The sequence below is a fragment of the Microchirus variegatus genome (assembly GCF_963457635.1).
Source record: "Microchirus variegatus genome assembly, chromosome: 23".
In the NCBI taxonomy this organism is placed as follows: Eukaryota; Metazoa; Chordata; class Actinopteri; order Pleuronectiformes; family Soleidae; genus Microchirus; species Microchirus variegatus.
This window is the reverse complement of record NC_139824.1, coordinates 14,860,840-14,878,028: the sequence shown is the minus strand read 5'-3', so window position 1 is coordinate 14,878,028 and position 17,189 is coordinate 14,860,840. Positions and strand designations below refer to the sequence as shown.

Sequence of the window (17,189 nt, the reverse complement as noted above, 5' to 3'; positions counted from 1 at the left end):
AAATGTTAAAAAACTTTGATCAGTGTTTGTCAAACCTTGAAATAACGATATAACGAACCGAAATGATTCAGTTTTAATGACTTCTTTGTTACGTGGAGCAAAGAAACAAAGGAAATATTCACATTTAAGAAGCTTGAAACCTAATAAAAGCTAGAAGCTAGAAACATAGAAAATTAGATGTTTCCTGTCTCAGTCAGAAAAGCTGGTCCATGCTTTTATTTCCAGTAGACCTGACTACTGCAATGCTTTTTTGCTGACTGACTGAAAAACCAAACTACATAAAGTCCAGAGTACTAACGAAAAACAAAAGGTTTGAGCACATCACTCATATTTAATCATCTCTTCATTGGCTCCCAGTGAAACAAAGAATTGATTTGGAAATGCTTCTTATTGTTTTAGCATTTAAGAAGCTAAAACAATCAGAAATCTTGTTTTAATAAAGAAAAAAAAAAGCTTCAAATCGATTATCAAAATAGTTGACGATTAATTTAGTAATCGATTAATTGTTTCTGCTCTAAGGTTAAGGATAATTCTTTGTTTAAAAAGTGTGTTGTTTAAGAAGTATGACTGCACAAACTTGTACTGTACTTGTGTGTTTGTCTGTGGGGTAATGGTTACAGGGGAGAATGAGGCCACTTTGCCCGTATCGACTGCAGTGCCATGTGACTGCTGCGATCATTAATGTGTCCTGATGCCAATGGGTATCCTGATGACCCACATCTCAGCAGTCCACTCTCTCTCTGGCTGCCACCCAAACCCACACTCTCTCTCTCTCTCTCTTTCACTTTCCCTGCTTGAAAGCACAGATGCCAGCCTTCTCTTTCACATTGTCTTCGTCAGCATCAGGGCTGGATATCGAAGGTCAGCGTCGTTCCTCGTACCAATTGAAATGTGTTCGAGGAAGCAGGCAAAATCACTCATTCAAAGTTCTACTTAGACATTTGAAGCTTGAGTATTTAATTCTGTCTCACAAAGGGATAAAGATGTGTTAAAGATGCAGGAATAACTGTGTTCATAGGTCAAACAGGTATCGTATAAACATTTAAACATGGTACCAAACCCTCCTCCACACGCACAAAGCACTCTCATCTGCAGCTCCCTGTTTTCTCCTCTTCCCTTTGCACTGGTTGCTTTTTAATGTTATTGCCGCTCTCTGTTTAACACTTAGTTACCATTTTCTTACCATTCAGTTTATCTCTCAGTCCTCTTCTTGCTCTCTTGAGAATACAGCCCTTGACTCATTATTTTACTCTTCCCCCTTCTCTGCTGCAGTTTAGCTTTATTCGTGCCCATTAGTATGGATAAAAGCCTTCTTCCCTTCTCCTCAGTGAATATCTCTATATATATCTATATGGCTAAACCGCATATGGTCAACTGTAATAGTTGGAAACAAGTGGTGTCATTGGGTCAAATTTGTATTTCTAGCGTCGTCCCATATCAGCCCTTAGCCCCCGTTAGCTCGCCGCCTTCTCTCTGTTTTCACACATACAGCAACATTTGCAATAAAGCCGTTTCTGGAAGTGTGTGTGTTTTCCCCACTTCCTTTTGTCAGACAACAAAAGAACAAGTATGAAAAACCGAAGGCCTCACAGCCCATCGAGACTTCATGTAAACTACCGGCTCCACTCTCCGAGCTGCTTCACGGCTGCGCTAACATGCTGATTGTTATAACCGCGTTGTCGTTTGACAGAATCACCGTAAAAGCAATTAAGAAAAAACAACAGCTTTGCTGTGATATTGGCTGTATTTACTCGGGTAAATAGTCAGTCGGAGAGAAAGTAAGACGCTCAGTCAGATTATATACAGAGTATCAGCTGCACTGGAGGCCAATTCTCTTCAACTTGAAGGTTCAAGAAGTCGGAAGATATCATTTGCTCGGTGCTTTTTTTATTTGAAAGAAAGTTGCGTCAGCTTGTTGCCGAATGTCGATTACGTTATGGAAGCAGCTTGCATGAGATCCATTTAATAAGAGCAAAAGGTGCTCGGGGGGGAAGAATTCGTATGGTATCGGCTGACCAGTGGTGTCACTTTAAAATCCTCTCACTCAATCACTTACTCCCCTCACATGCGTTTGAGCTTATAGAGCAGACCTTCTGTCACAGTGCAGCTAAAGTGACGCAACGCTCTGGACAGAGCAGTGCTATTTAGCCCCCATAGATATATACTGCAATGTAATAAATGTCCACTATATGTCGACATTAGTGTTTTGCTTCAGATTTGTGAAAAAGGTCAAACTTAGGCTTCCCCCTACCCCTTGTTTTTGCGCCTTCATGTGAGGGTTAAGGCTGTCTCGTTTCTCCTTTGGGTTAAGGGCTAGGGCCAAGTCGAAGGGCTACGTAACCCTTGAAATGAAGTTTCCAAAGGACTGCATTTGAAAAAGAGGGCCTGTCGGCGAGGTTTGAAAGCCGGCCGGTAAATCTTTTTTGGAAGCGATGGCTCAAGCCAAGGACTCACACTAATGTGTTTTCAGCATTTTTAATTACGACAGTCATGTGTAATGATACTATTGCGGTCTTCTCCAATTGTCAACGGTTTTTCTGAATCACTAGTCAAGTTTGTTTTGGATTGCTAGCTAGCCGTAGCCGATGCTAATATCCTGGTGTTCCTTTCGTAACTGGTTAGCTAGCTGCTATCGCTATTTGTTTTGGATGAGATTTCCGATAACCCTTGACACGACACGTTGAAATGGTAAAAGCAACAGACATTACTTGTGAGGACGGCATTTTTGGATTGTTGCTGCGATAGGCTTGCCGGGGGAACTCCGACAAAGGGGTAGGAGGAAGGGGTGGGATTAGGATTCAGCCTTAGTCTTCATTGTGTCGATTATTGCTATAAAGTGATTTAAAAGACTTTTATCTTAATATAATATCAGCCAGGCCTATCCATTCACACTAGGCTGGTGTGTCTTTTCTGGATACTGTATGCTCCTGCACGTCTGAGCTGCATCTGCCAATCAACCGCTCATCCGCTGCAGTATTTAAAAGCTGTTTTTCCCCTTCCCTTCAGTTCCCCTCCAGATAATTCAGCTTCCTTAATGATGCAAATGTTACGTCAACACTCGACTTTTCCCAGTTTTCACAACAACTTTTTTTTCCCCCCAGTTTCCTGCCTTCAGTCTTTGTATCTGGGTTCATCGGGCTGCCGTTACCCAGTAAACCAGAATCTTCTCCTATACCTAACTGGTTTCAGATCGACTATTTTCTTCGCCTACTGGCTGTCCCACTCGACAACCTGCCTGGTTTGGACTCACTCCTTGCTCTGCCATCTGCCAGCCCTCCTCTGCCAGTCACAAGTTCCTCTGCAAAACCCCCCGTCCAAGACCAGCCACAATAATGGGTCTCCATCTATGAAACCCAGTTTCCTTTTTGTCATTTTCCCCTTTTCTGACTTCACATGAACAGCTTTCACTGACCCAGTAAAATTGCTCTGACCACCTCCGTCCCAACTTAACCACCTATAATTCTCTCGTACTCCCGAGCTAATGCCGCTTCAAATTCGGTCGGTGTCCTAGTTGCTGCATTTGGCACCTATTACTCCCGGAGTCTACCTCTCACATATAAAAATGTACACTCTCTCATGAAATAAGCAGCCCCCCCTTGAGCGCAGTGACGGGCGCCAACACATAAACCCCCGCTCATGTCGCACCCAAACTGTTCGAGTTAACAAAATCTGACAGATATGCGAACGCAGCCGTGCACACGAGCATCCAAAGACTTTGACAGGCACACAGAGCTGTGTTTAAAACCAATGGATGCTGGATATTTTACTTTTAGGTGAGCTGGAGCAAGGGCAGGAGTTAATTACCCCATTCGATCAATAATTCATTACGCTGTCGGTCCGCGTGTCTGTGCGTTCGCTCCTGTATGTGCACTGGCATGTTGTGAGTGCATGTAAGCATGAGCACCAAACTCTCCCTGTAAGCATTTTCCTTTCCCTGGGAACGGCAGATTAAGAGGATTGACTCCGTAATGGATTAACCTCTGGAGTGCGTGCGTGTGTGTGTGTGTGTGTGTGTGGAGCAGGATCAGAGGAACCCATGTATTAGCCTAAGAAGCTCCTCTCCTCCTGTTTTAATGACCACATCAGCACTTTTCCCACCACGGGGAGGATAAAAGTGGAGCTGTCCATCAAGGAAATGAGACAACGCCCCTTTAAGAAGGGTTATCTGTCACTCAAACATCACTCACGGGAGCGCTGTCCGCGGACTAGGGACACCCCGCTGTGTCAATGATAGATGATGTGTGTGTCTGTGTGTGTGTGTGTGTTTACACTTGCTTTTGCCTCTTCAGGACCTTTTTATCGCACAAATACTGACTTTTTTTCACGACCAGCGGGGCCTTTGAAGAGGAAAGTCATTTGTCAAGCTCTGGTTAAAGTCAAGAGGTAGATGTGCATTGTTTTAACGGTAACGATTAGGGTGAGGCAGTTACTGGTTATGTTTAAGATCAAGTGTGTTTGTGCATAAAAGGACAAGCGATTGTCTGAATGCAGTATTTATCATGTCTTCAGCTTGTAACTGTACTTTCAAATAAAAAAGAAAACAACAAAGCCATGTGCATTCATTATTATTGTTATTATTATTATGCAACGTGTGTCGTTTACAGCACGACCATACATGCTGACTGCAAGTAACATAAAAGCGTGACAAAAGCAAACGGAGACAAAATGACCAATTACGCTGCTGGAAGCAGCAATTCGCCCACTCCCTCTGTGTCCTGACGCCAACTGAACTCCTCGGGGGTTTTTCGACACACGGTCACACAGGCAGTCAGTCATGCATGTGCACATAAATGCAAATTCACATATTGTTTGCCTACAATAGGGGGTTGATTCATGTTTTTTTTGTGTGTGGGTGTGATAGCTGTATCCTGAGAAAAAAGGGTATATGAACCCTTTGGAATGTATCATGAATTTATCATAAACACCGAGCTAATAACAAACAATTCAGTTTTCAGGGGGGAAAAGTAAGAGAACCCTCGGACCTGGTAACTGGTTGAACTTCCACAAACAGCAATAACCTCAACCTCAAGTGTTTCTGGACCCTGCTCGGTGTTCACGAGACATTTTCAATCACTCTGTTTCAGAGCCGCTTCAGCCTCGCCGCGTTCTTTGGATGTCTGATTTGAGCAGCTCATATAAAGTCATTCCACAGCGTCCGCTATCCAGCGAGAAATCAGGGCTCTGTCTGGACCAATTTTCTTTTGTTGGATCCATTCTGAAGTTGATTTACTGCTGTCATGTTGCCTCGTGGTTCTTGGGTGTTTTCATCAGTCAAATTAATGCTGGAGCCACATTTCCAAACTGTTTCCTTGATCGGACACGAGGTTTGCTAAAAATCAGACTCTAGTTTTTAGGATTTGCTCTTGGGCTCCCCCCGCAGTTGGTAAACATTATTTTTTTCGTACAATTAAGTGATACCGGTTAACTGTGGAGAAGGACTTCTAATGTCCAAACGATGTTTTCAGACCAGGTACAGTTGCCTATGTTATAGCATCTTATACAAATTCGATTACATTGCTTTAATTTATGACTAACCCCGAAATAAACGACGAACGATATCGCTTCAATTTGCGTAGCTTACGATTTCAACCATTTTTTGAATCACTTGATTTCTAAACAAGATTTCATGCAGAAAGCCAGACAAATCCTGGGTTCACTCACTTTTCCTTGCCACTCTAAATAAAGAAGGGACAGAGCAAACCAATACATCAACCCAGTCATCTTCCCAGAGCTCCTACCTGCTTGTTGTACTTGTTCCCAGTCTGGCATCCGTACTCTGAGCACTGGTCAGATCCCAGGGACATGGCATCTGCATTGCCACTGCCCCCGCTGCTGCTGCTGCTGGAGCCAGCGCTTCCCACGCAGCCTCCGCTGCCCACGAAGGTGTTGGACGGCGGCAGCTCCTGGACCGCCTGGTGCTTCTTCCCTTCGGCTGGGGGGGAGTGGGGCTGCAGGTTCACTGCAGGGAGAGGGGAGCTGGATTTGTAGTGCCTCGCTAGATCTGGGCTCGACTGGTGCCTCCTGCCGCCGCCCATCCGCGGGCTGCCGGGGTCACCGTCCACAGCACAGTAGCGGGCCGCCAGGCGCTCACTTGCGCTGCTCAGATCCTCCTCGTCGTCGTCGTTGGCGTGGCGACGCAGTCCGTTGACCGTGACGATGCCGCTGTAGAGCGACCGATCGGACTTTCCGCCCGCTGCAGCAGCACCGCTGCCGCTTCCGTTCCGTTTGTCCCGGCGAGGTTTGCGTCCGCGGTCCGATCCGCCGCTACGGCCGGCATGCGGTTGAGCCCCCGGAGGACTGAAGAAGTCCTCCTCCGGCTCCTTCTTGCCGGCCTCGTAGCCGTTCTTGCCCTGAGCGCCGCACTGGCGAGCCGTGACGACCAGGAGGATCACTAAGATGACGGCCGCAGCGCCGGCCAGGACGCCGATGGCGACGCTGAGGCGCTGTTTCCCGAGCGCGCGCTCGCTGTCTGGGTCTCCTGCGATGTCCAATAACAGTGGAGCCATCATGCTTCGGGCCACCTGTGGTGAGAGTAACAGGGAAGAGATGCAGAGGAAAAGGAGGAAAAACAGACAAGCCATCAGAGAACTGGAAAAAAAAAAAAAAATGACACAGTGGGTGTGAGCCACAGTGAAACATCAAACAGCATCTTTAGCCTAATTAAACTGATCACTGTGTTTTAGTCGGGGGAGCTTCGCCATTATTCCCAGACACACACAGTCACTAAATATATAATTGCTGCTGCTGCTGCTGCTGCTTCCTGGTTGCAGCGTTTCAAATTGTGAATAATTCCCCACCTGTAATCTGGCATCATCCGCGTCTGTGTTACAGGAAACACCTACTGCTTAACGCTCTTAAAAATAATTATGGGCAGCTTACATTGAGGTCTGGGCAGTTGGTGAAACAGGAAAGGTACGAAACAGTCGATACAAGAGATGCGGCTGTGACTACACCCCCCCCCCACCCCCAAGTCTTCTCTTTCATGAATGAACTGTGTCTCTGTTGTTAAATGACTGCACAGACTTGGATTTGCGAGAACAATTTGTCGCGCTTGGCTTTAAAGATGGAACATTATTGTAAATATGTGTCTTCTGTGAAATCGTTTGGAGCCGTTTTTTTTTTTTTTTTAGTTGCTTTTCATTTGATGGTATTTAGTTGTTTTAGACAAATCCATGCTAATCCATTTAGATCAGTTTGTATTACAACATATTTTGTATTTAGAAGGCAAATAACAATGGCGTCTCATTGCAGCCCACACACACACACACACACGCCCAGTCTGAGCGTATATACACTAATAAAACAACAAGACAGTTGTTTGTGCTCGTCACAACATTGCTTTGTGGAGACTTGTTCGAGAGGAGCCAGTGAGACTGATCTGCATCCTGCAGGGTGATGAATCCGTCTATGCTAATCAATGCACAGAAACTACACAACCATTAAGCAGAAACATCTACACAATCCTGACGCGTGCAAGTCTGCAAAGTTGTGTAACCTGCCTGTAAGCAAGGCAACTTATTTCTCAGCCCTGTGACACCGAGTCTCAGAGCTCATATATTCGACAATTCCTTTGGCCCGTCAGGGGTGGATATTATATACCATAATCCCTGCTGCCATACCAGCCGTGGGCAATAAGGCTTGCAGGAGAGAACTGGAGAGAGAGAGAGAGTGAGCAGGTAAGCGAGTAAAGTTAAATTAAAGCACCAGCGTTTGCAATAATAATAATAATAATAGTAATAATAATAATAATACCTGCAGCAGTGTAATAATCACTCCTACAGGAAAAATACCCACTTTAACTTGCTTATTACATTATCCAACGCGTACTTGGATTATTCACATAGAGCCACATTATTCCCTCTCTCTACTTTGCGCCCGCAGGCAAAGAATGAGTCCGTTATACTTCACTGTTTCATCACCATCTATCTTTGGGTTAACTTTAATTGTTTTTGAGCAAGTTGTGTTGGTTATGTTCCATTACTCTGCTTCCACTGCACAGATGAGGCTCCTCTCCCTCCCCTCAGCGCTATTGTTCCTCTCTCGCCCTGCAGTATTTTTTTCGCTCCATTCTCATTCTGCCGGGGTATCTCTGTGGCTTAGCGCATCCATGCACTGTCTGCCTTATTGTGTGTGCAATAGGCAAGTTTGCGTGTTTTTTGTGGACTGAGCTTTTGCGTATGTGTGACGCAGAGTTAGAAAGTGGATTCGTGATTCAACTCCCCATGCATGTGTGGATGTGAAGAGACGAGATAACCCTCACAGAGTGCAAGCTATGTATAGTCGTGTAAGTGCAGGTGTGTGTATGCTGTATAAATGTATGGCAGGATAAGTGCACCGGCACCACTTCTCCATCACTGCCTTCGAGTACATTCCGTGGATGCATTCCCAAAAAACTCCAATCGGAATCCTCCATTCTGCTGCAGGAGCTTCGTTCTATGCTTTAGAACTTTAACACGCTCATCAATCTGGCCCCACTCTCCAAGGATTGTGTTATCTGCATGTCACTGCAGATGTCGATTCTGTGACCAAGACGAGGAGTTCTCCCCCCCCGACCGCACTATTGACCAACCTAGAAAGTGCCCGGTTTCCTGTTGTACTTCAGTTACAGCCGAGGGGAGGATAAATGTTAGATGGTCCTTGTGTTGATGGGAAGCGACTGCACATATTTAGGAGAAGACCCTTAAAGTCTACAAGAGCAGTGTTCTTTCCCAGATGACGAACACTAGATCACAACCAAACGTTCCTCCAAAGTAGCTCAAACTCCGTAGTCGTAAATAATTACCCAACATGTGGTTCACCCCTGATTGTTGGACAGAAAAGACTGGAGTCATTTTCTGCCATGGTGCTACAGCATTCACAGCCGATTTCCCCCCCTAATTACATCTGGCATCCGTCCACTACTCAGTTCGACTTCATTATGAGATGGAGGTATTCTCTCTCTCGCCTCTCTCTTCAATGACTTGTACTCAATTGCTCCCCGAGTTCCTCCCTACGATCAAACGTAACTATGTTTATTGTAATCAAAGATGGCTTTCGTACCAACCCGGACACATTACACCACGTTGTTCGATTCAGTGGACCCCGGTTATTTATTTGGACTCGTTGCAGTTAATTCCGGCCGTCAACAACATTGTTCCAAAAGCTTAACGCTCAAGTGTTTTAACGTTCTAATCCTCGCCCCCCCTTGATTGTTCAATTTGTAAATTTTAGTCGACTCTGAGTGGCGAGTGTTACGCTCAGATAAGGGTTTTGTTGGCTAAATCCCACACCTTCTGTCCACACCTACTTGTGAGGTCAGTCAATGGCTGGGATTATACTAGGGTTAGGGTTTTTGGGGTTAGGGTTGTGTTGACGTTGATCAGTGTTCGTCAAACCTGGAGATGACGATGTTCTCCAATGTTCTCGCTGTGTCCACAAACCAAAATGATTCAGTTTTAATGATTTCTTAGTTATGTGGAGCAAAGAAAAGAAGAAAATATTCACATTTAAGAAGCTAAAACAATCAGAAATCTTGTTTTCATCATGAAAAAACCTTCGAACTGTTGGATCGATTATGAAAATAGTAGACGGTTCATTTTGTAATCGATTAATTGGTTCAGCTCTAATTTGGATTCAATGTGTATGTAATGTCTTGAATTAAAAAAGTCATTTTTTTTGAAAGAAATACTAGGACAAACACGGGTTATACCAATAATTTGAATTAGGGTTCCACTCCAGTAAATACTTGACACTTTAACCTGTGCAACCTAAAACTGCATAAATGGCTCCAGTTTGTTTTTTGAACGTGTTCCAGTACAGTCATTGAGACATAACCCTAACACTCACTGTACGGTGATTATAGCGTTGCTAAAACAATAAATCTAATGGTGGCACAAGACTTTTGCACAACACTGAACGTTACCCAATGTGTGTGACGAAACAACCTTTGCGTGTCACCGCGTTGACACGCAAAGGTTGCAACAGGGAACCATTTGTGCGTACAGATGTGTGCAGTGTGACTCTGTTCTGACTCCTTTGAAAGTATAATTTCAGGTAGCAACAACAACAAAAAACAAGAACCCCTGTGCCTTTTATCTGCATGACATGTTCACTTCCTCTCAATTATCTCGCAACTATTTCGCTGGTACACTCTTCTTTACGTCATGTTACATGCACAGACCTGACAGTGGTGGAAAAAAAAAAATGAGGAAACAAATATTCCAAGCAGTGCCTTAAAACCACACTCTGTTGATTCACAACTCATTTTAAGTACGAACAGTCGGGTAATTAATTATTAGTCGATACAAATTACTTTACCCAAACCAGAGACAACTTTATTTATTACCTGCCAGCATTTATAGCTTAATTGAACATTTTCTAAAGTATAATAGAGAAGAACGTTTGATCAATATAACAAGGACAGGGAGAAGGGAAAGGTTCCCACCAGCACAGCTCAGGCTAAATTTGAAATCATGCTGTTATAGTTATTTCTGGTATCTCAGTAATGTCTTTGAATCGAGTCAATTGCCTCTGCACATTAGTGCTGGTCTTTCAAGTTCTGCTCCAAGTCTCTATGTGAAGTCCTCAAATCCACGCGACAACACTGGATTTATTCAGTTATGGCGAATATATTAAGTCCATTAATACAAATGCATTTCACATTCCCTTTATTTTCCGGCGTAAAATTTGATTCATTTGGACTTTCTAATGCTTTTTATTTACTTTACTCTCAGCGTGAACGTCTGCGTGCTGCTCAGAATGTGCTGCAGATTTTAAAAAACCTCATCAATATTCAGGCCTGAAGTGAGGAGACACTGCCAAAGTATAACTTCTATTCAAATGAACATACTTCATGCTCGGTATTACAAGGCCAAATCTGGGACAGGTCTATATCTCTGTTTCTCTGCCTCTCTGTAACACTCTCACCCATTGTGTGCTACATCTCTGTCTCTCTCACACACACACACACATACACACACCCAATGCTCTCAGCTATGAGTTCAATGTACCATAAAAGAACCTCTTCAGTAATAACAGTTATTTTATCCACACCATCATTATAAGAACGCATCCTAGACAAAGAACACACTTTGGTAGGATTGCGAACAACAAAGAAGGTGGTACTGCCAATAGCCATCAGACGACAAAACGGGATTCTATATCTGGGACAAATAAAGACGTAATTATTTCCTCAAAAAAATAAAACGGGCAGACAATTACAACCCAGAGCGCCATGCAGAAACGGTGCATTTATCTCATTCCATCAAGAAAAATAATCTTCTTTCCAGCTTTAACGGCTACAATCAGTTGTCGTCGCCACCCTCCTCCATTGTCGTGTGTTTTCACTGTAATTTGAATGGATCAAAGGAGAGGATCATCACTGTCATTATGTGATATCATTACCAGCTCTGTGGAACAATACAGGTCGGCACGCACCAAAACAGTGCTTAATTACCTCTTCAGCTTACATTTCCTATCGTTTAAGTTACACTCGGAATGAAACCGTTCACGTCAAAAGCTCACCTGTGCCTCCACCAGGGTGGCGTTGGCCACGCTCTCGTTTATGAAGATGTGAACCAGGGCAGTGGCGCACAGCGAGGGAGCCCCGCTGTCGTTGACCCGGACCACCAGGCGATGCAGACCCCTGTGGCGCCGCTCCAGGGGTTCCGCCAGCGTGATCACGCCGTTGGTGTGGCCGATCTCGAACAGCCTGAAGGGGTTACCGCCCACCAGGGAGTAGTGCAGGTCGGCGTTCGGCCCGGTGTCCGAGTCGATGGCGGTCACGGTCCTGACCACGGTGCGAGCGCTGCTGGCGGGCGGCAGCAGCGTGTAGGACTCGTTGGTCGGATAGGTGATGGAGGGAGCGTTGTCGTTTTCGTCCGTCACGAAGAGCGAGACGGTGGCGGTGGCCGTTTTGCGCGGCTCCCCTCCGTCCACGGCGCGGACGCGGAAGGTGTACGTGGAGAGCTTCTCGCGGTCAAACGACGCGGACGAAAAGATAGTTCCCGTGTTGTTCTCGATGGAGAACACCTCTTCGCCTCGCGCTTTCCCGCCATCCTCGCCGTCCATCTTGTCCCCCTCTTTCTTGTCGTCAGCTCTGTCCATCTCCACAAACAGACTCAGTTCTGCGTTTTCGCCTTCGTCCGCGTCGGTTACCGTGACCATGCCGACCGGGCTGTTGGCGAGCAGGTTCTCTTTGACGTAGAACGTAAATATTTCCTGGACAAACTTTGGCGCGTTGTCATTTCTGTCCGTCACCTGAATAACGACGGTCGACGAGCCTTGCAAAGAGGGCGTGCCCTTGTCCTTGGCGATAACGCGGAGTTCATATCTGTCTCTCAGCTCACGGTCCAGAACCCCAGTGGCGCGGATATCTCCGTTATCTGCATCTATGTAAAACGGCCCGTTAGCAGCATTAGGGTCTAAGGAGTACGCGATCTCCGCGTTCTTGCCGCTATCCGCGTCCGCGGCCACCACGGTGACGACCCTCTCGCCGGGCGAGTTGTTCTCGGCAAAGTGAACCTCCACGACGTTCTGTGCAAAGGCCGGCGCGTGGTCGTTGATGTCGACCACTCGCACCATCAGAGAGCTGTTACTGGACAGACTGGGGCTTCCGGAGTCCACTGCCACGATGGTGACGCTGTACTCTTTGGTGGTTTCATAGTCCAGCAAAGCAGACGTGTGTAGGAAGAACTTCTTCTTGTTTCTGCAAAAAAATAAAAAAAATAATGAGGAAAATAGTTTTCACGAATGTAGTCGCAAAAACCCAAAAATGGAAATAATATAGGCCTTGTCCCCAAAGCAGTCAAATAATACACTTGTGTTCTTCACTTTTAATGAAGTAGATAATTTGCCACCAGGGTGCTGGCAAACTAAAAAAATTGTTTTGTGGGTAGTTACTGTGTTGTTCATTTTAGGGGAGGGGTGTTCTATTATCTGCTAAAAAAAAAAAAATCAGCACATAATGAAAAAACATGGTGTTATCTACGCCTAAGGTGGCAGCCCAAATTGCTAGTTCCCTAGCCCCCAAGGCTTGTACTTGACAATGATTTGAGCTGCAAATCCAACACCTGACAACAAGGAGTAAACTTAGATTTCACCAAAAAAAGGTAGCATGAAACATGTTATTAGAGAGATTTACTATCAAAGAAAATGGGGCATATTTTTCATCAATCTTCGATTGGATTAATCAACTAAGTGCTTCGGCTTTAATCTTTATACATAGTAGATTTCAAAAGACTTAGTAATTGCTGTCATCTGCAGAGACACGGCAATACTAATTAGGCCTAATTAAATCTGCAATTCTTTTATACTGGAAAAACCTCTCGTGTTACTTTAACTGAAGAATGTCCTTTGTCTTCGTTACGACAACCGACTTTATGAAAAGTAGTTGCACCGCTAATGACGTAGAATTGCCTTTTCCATTTGCCGTACTCCTATTCAAAAGCAAAAAACCTTAAAGCGATGACGTTTGCAGTCATGGAACTATATTAGAAAAAGTCTAGAATCAGTCTGTAACGACTGTGTAACCTCGGTGAGTGAGTGGCAGCGTTTGAACCGAGCTTCAATTAAATGCCTGCAAAAACACTTGAGACACTGTTGTGTTTCTCTGAACTCTGTGAGAAATATAATATAATATAATACTCCTGGAGGAGTGCTGTATCAGACTTGAAGCATCTGTATATATATCTGTATGATAGTGCTGTTTTCAGGATTGGACAGCAAAACTTGTCTTCTGTGTGCGTCATCCTATCAGGAAAATGCCATTTTAAACGTTTTGAACTAAATTGCTCTTGGTGCATTTGAATCAGACGTAATGGCACATACCATTTTGTTTTTATTTGCCTATTATGACACATTAAGTTTGTGTTTTTGTCGCCCCTCAGGTAAGGGAAGCGGTGAGTCATGTTTCATCATGTTTGGAATGCATCAGTACCTGTAATTATCTTCGCATTATCGTTTTTATTGTCCCTCAATAAGACGTCTAACACGCATCACAGGAAGTGAGTATTGGATCGTGTGCATAACGAAAGCAGAAGTCCCGGAAATATCACTGTTGAAGGGACTGCTTACTAATACACAGAAAGTCAATGGTTACCTTTGGGTTAGGGTTTTGGCTCACCTGTCAAAGGCCTCGTCTGCAGGCAGTGGTGGGAGTGCTGTTTCACCTGCCGGCTTCAGTGTGAACGGAACATCTCCCACAACCGTGCACGTCACGGCCCCGTTCTCCCCCTGGTCTCGGTCCGACACCTGCACCAGAGCCACCGGCGTGTCCACCAGGACGTTTTCGGGCACCAGCGACGCACCGTCTCGTACGGGGATCCGCCCGATCTTTCGTATCTCCACGACCGGGACGTTGTCGTTTTCGTCCCGCACGGCCAACACGACGGTGGTTCGGTCGGTGCGCGGCGGTTGACCCCTGTCCCTGGCTGTGACCGTGAACCTCAGCTGAGCCACTTCTTCCCTGTCGATCCTGTGCAGGACGCTCAGCCATCCGGTCGCCTCGTCCAGCCGCAGCAGACGCCTGACGGACTCGGTGGCGGCTCCGAACACGTACTCCACCTGCCCGTTGACTCCGATGTCGCGGTCCGAGGCCCTGACCTGGAGCACAGGTGTACCCGGAGGAGCGTTTTCGGCCATTTCCGCTTCGTACATGGACCTCTCGAACTGCGGGCTGTTGTCGTTCACGTCTGTGATGGACACGCGAAGCAGGGCCTGGGAGGAACGAGGTGGGTTCCCTCCATCTCGAACCCTCAGGATGAGCTCGTACGAGTCCTTGAGCTCGCGGTCGAGCGTGCCTTTCACAATGAGCTGTGGCTGTTTTTCACCATCTGGGATGTCCGCAACTTGTAGCTCAAACACGGTGCTCCTCGCTCCTCCTCCGTTATCTCCACTTCGCCCTCTCCGGTCCCCAAGTCCATCCACTCTAGCGATGGGGTTTCCTCCTGTCGTGCGCCTCGCTGAGCTTGCGGCTCCGCCGTCTTGGATCAGCTCGTACCTGTCGATGCCGTTCCTCCCAAAATCCCTGTCTGTGGCTGTAGGCAGGAGGTAAAGGGTGCCTATTGGGCGGTTCTCCTCCACCGAGAGCTGGAGCACAGGTGAGGGGAATGAAGGTGTGTTGTCGTTGATGTCCGTGATGACCACGCGGCCTTCGAACAGGTCCACCCAGCTCTGCAGTGGGCCGATCACCGACACCTCAAAGTCCAGGAAACATTCGTTCTCGTCGAATATCATCTGGCACTGTGGGAGCTTCTCTCTGTCGATGCGCCGCGGGCCCGTCGTCAGCTCACCTGTCACGTTGTCGATCTTGAAGTATTCGGAGCCACTCTCCAGGGCAAAGGTGACGTCCCCGCTGCCCGTGCCCGCCGTGAGGCCCAGATCGGTGGCCACGTTGCCAATCTTGACATCGGGAGGGCCCTCTTCTGCCACCCGGTACCGGAGAGCTGAGTCTGCACCCGGCGGCTGAGTCAGCAGCTGCAGGACTAAGACCACGAGGCTGACGAGAGCCTGCGTCGCGGAGGAGTGCACTGCACCAAGCCTCTGCATGGCTCCTTCTTTCCTTCCCCTGCTCTGTGCGTCTCCCAGCTGCGGCTTTATTGGTGTTTTGTGGTCTGGTGTAGATTACCTCACAGCGTGGGTGTTTGATTTATCCTTTCTTGCCTTCTCTCTCTATCGCTCTCTGCGGACTGAGGTCCGGGGAAAAGCTTCTGCACTTCAGTTCACTTCAGCGCTGCAGTCTCCTTTTCCTTTATCCTCCTCCTCCACCTCCTTTTTTCTTTTATTGAACAACTTCTACAAGACTAATCCCGTTGTCTTGCGGTGCCGTTCGCACCACAGCGATATCAGGAAAGCCATCTTGCAGCGAAAGAAATAAAGGAAACTAATTCAAGCAGCGTCGTTAATTAATCCACTTCACTCGCACTTGCGCCGTGGTCTGCGCGTAAAACTGTCCCGCTGCCGCACGCTTAGCACTTTATAATGTCCATGTGTGCGAGTGCGTGTTTTTTTTTTTTGTTTTTTTTTTTAATTCCAGTCACATTCGGGACAGCGACTTTTCTCGCGTTTTTCCACAGTTAAAAACTGCAATGCAGCACCGCTACACAAAAGAGCGGAGAGAGAGGGAGGAAAACACCGCACACTGCTCTGCTCTGCTCTCAGGACGCCGCGGAAAGCAAAAGAGAAACCACTCGCATCCTCAAAGAGGAATTAAAAAAAAAAAAAAATGAAGAAGAATCACTTTGAATTTTGAAAGAGAATAAAGTCTTTTCAGCTGCTGCTGGATCTGCTCTTACCTCCGGATCCAGCTGCGTTTTTTCCCCGCAGTGGAGCAACGTGCCAAGCCGTGGGATTCCTTCACGCAAGTTACAAGGAGGAGGGGGGGGGAGACAATAGTGGCTTTTCAGCGCGACTTTCTCATCATGTTTTATTCGTCATTTAAAAAAACAAAAAAACACTAAAAGAGCAAATTGGCAGCGTTGTCTTTTGTGCAGCCAAAGAAAAGAGATCCCGGCATCAGTTTAGTGTAATCCTGTGAAACATCCTGTGCTCGGGATGCTGTCGGTGATGGACTGAGAGTGGAGATGCGGCTTTTTCCAAGAGTCCCGCATTCTCTCTCTCTCGCTCTCTCTCTCACTCTCTCTCTCTCTTCCACATGCGCCTCCTCCTCCTCTGGCTCTGCTGCTTCTTTCTCTTTTTTTCCCCCTCCCTCTCTCACCTGCACTGCTTGTGACTACTGCTGCTGCTGCTGCTGCTGCTGATCTCCAGCGATGCTGCAGTGTCTCTCTCTCTCTCTCTCTCTCTCTCTCTCTCTCTCTCTCTCTCTCTCTCTCTCTCTCGCCTGCGCTACTGCAACATTCTCTCCGGCCGCGCGTAACTCGATCGTTGAGCTGTAACGGGAGAGGCGGTGTTTGGTCGCCGCGCGTGTGTGTGTGTGTTACCGGGGACAGACCTCACTACCACCCCCCCCCCCCCCTCTCTCCCTCTCTCTCTCTCTCTCTCTCTGTCATACAGGAAGATTAAATGGCTTGGTGTCCCGGCCACTGACAGCTCCTGGTGTGTGTGTGTGTGTGTGTGTGGAAATATCTTTATTCACACATATCCATACAAAAGGACAAAGAGAGAGAGAGTGATGTGGCTTTAACACAAGTCAGCTCAGTCATCATTCTGCTGCTGCAGCGCTTTTTCTTTTTTTTCTTTTTTTTTTTTGCCCG

The 17,189-nt window shown here is 46.5% G+C and overlaps 1 protein-coding gene across 1 annotated transcript in view; it reads right to left on the bottom strand.

Moving 5' to 3' along the window:
* pcdh7a (protocadherin 7a) overlaps positions 1-15,525 on the bottom strand; it is a gene marked incomplete at both ends in the record, with an annotated part of 45,781 nt that extends 30,256 nt beyond the window's left edge. Inside the window, 3 exons of the mRNA XM_083909580.1 lie at positions 5,739-6,521; positions 11,503-12,685; positions 14,102-15,525. Coding sequence (XP_083765706.1) covers positions 5,739-6,521; positions 11,503-12,685; positions 14,102-15,525 — 3,390 coding nt within the window. The remainder of the gene's footprint in view (positions 1-5,738; positions 6,522-11,502; positions 12,686-14,101) is intronic.
* Positions 15,526-17,189: the final 1,664 nt, after the last annotated feature.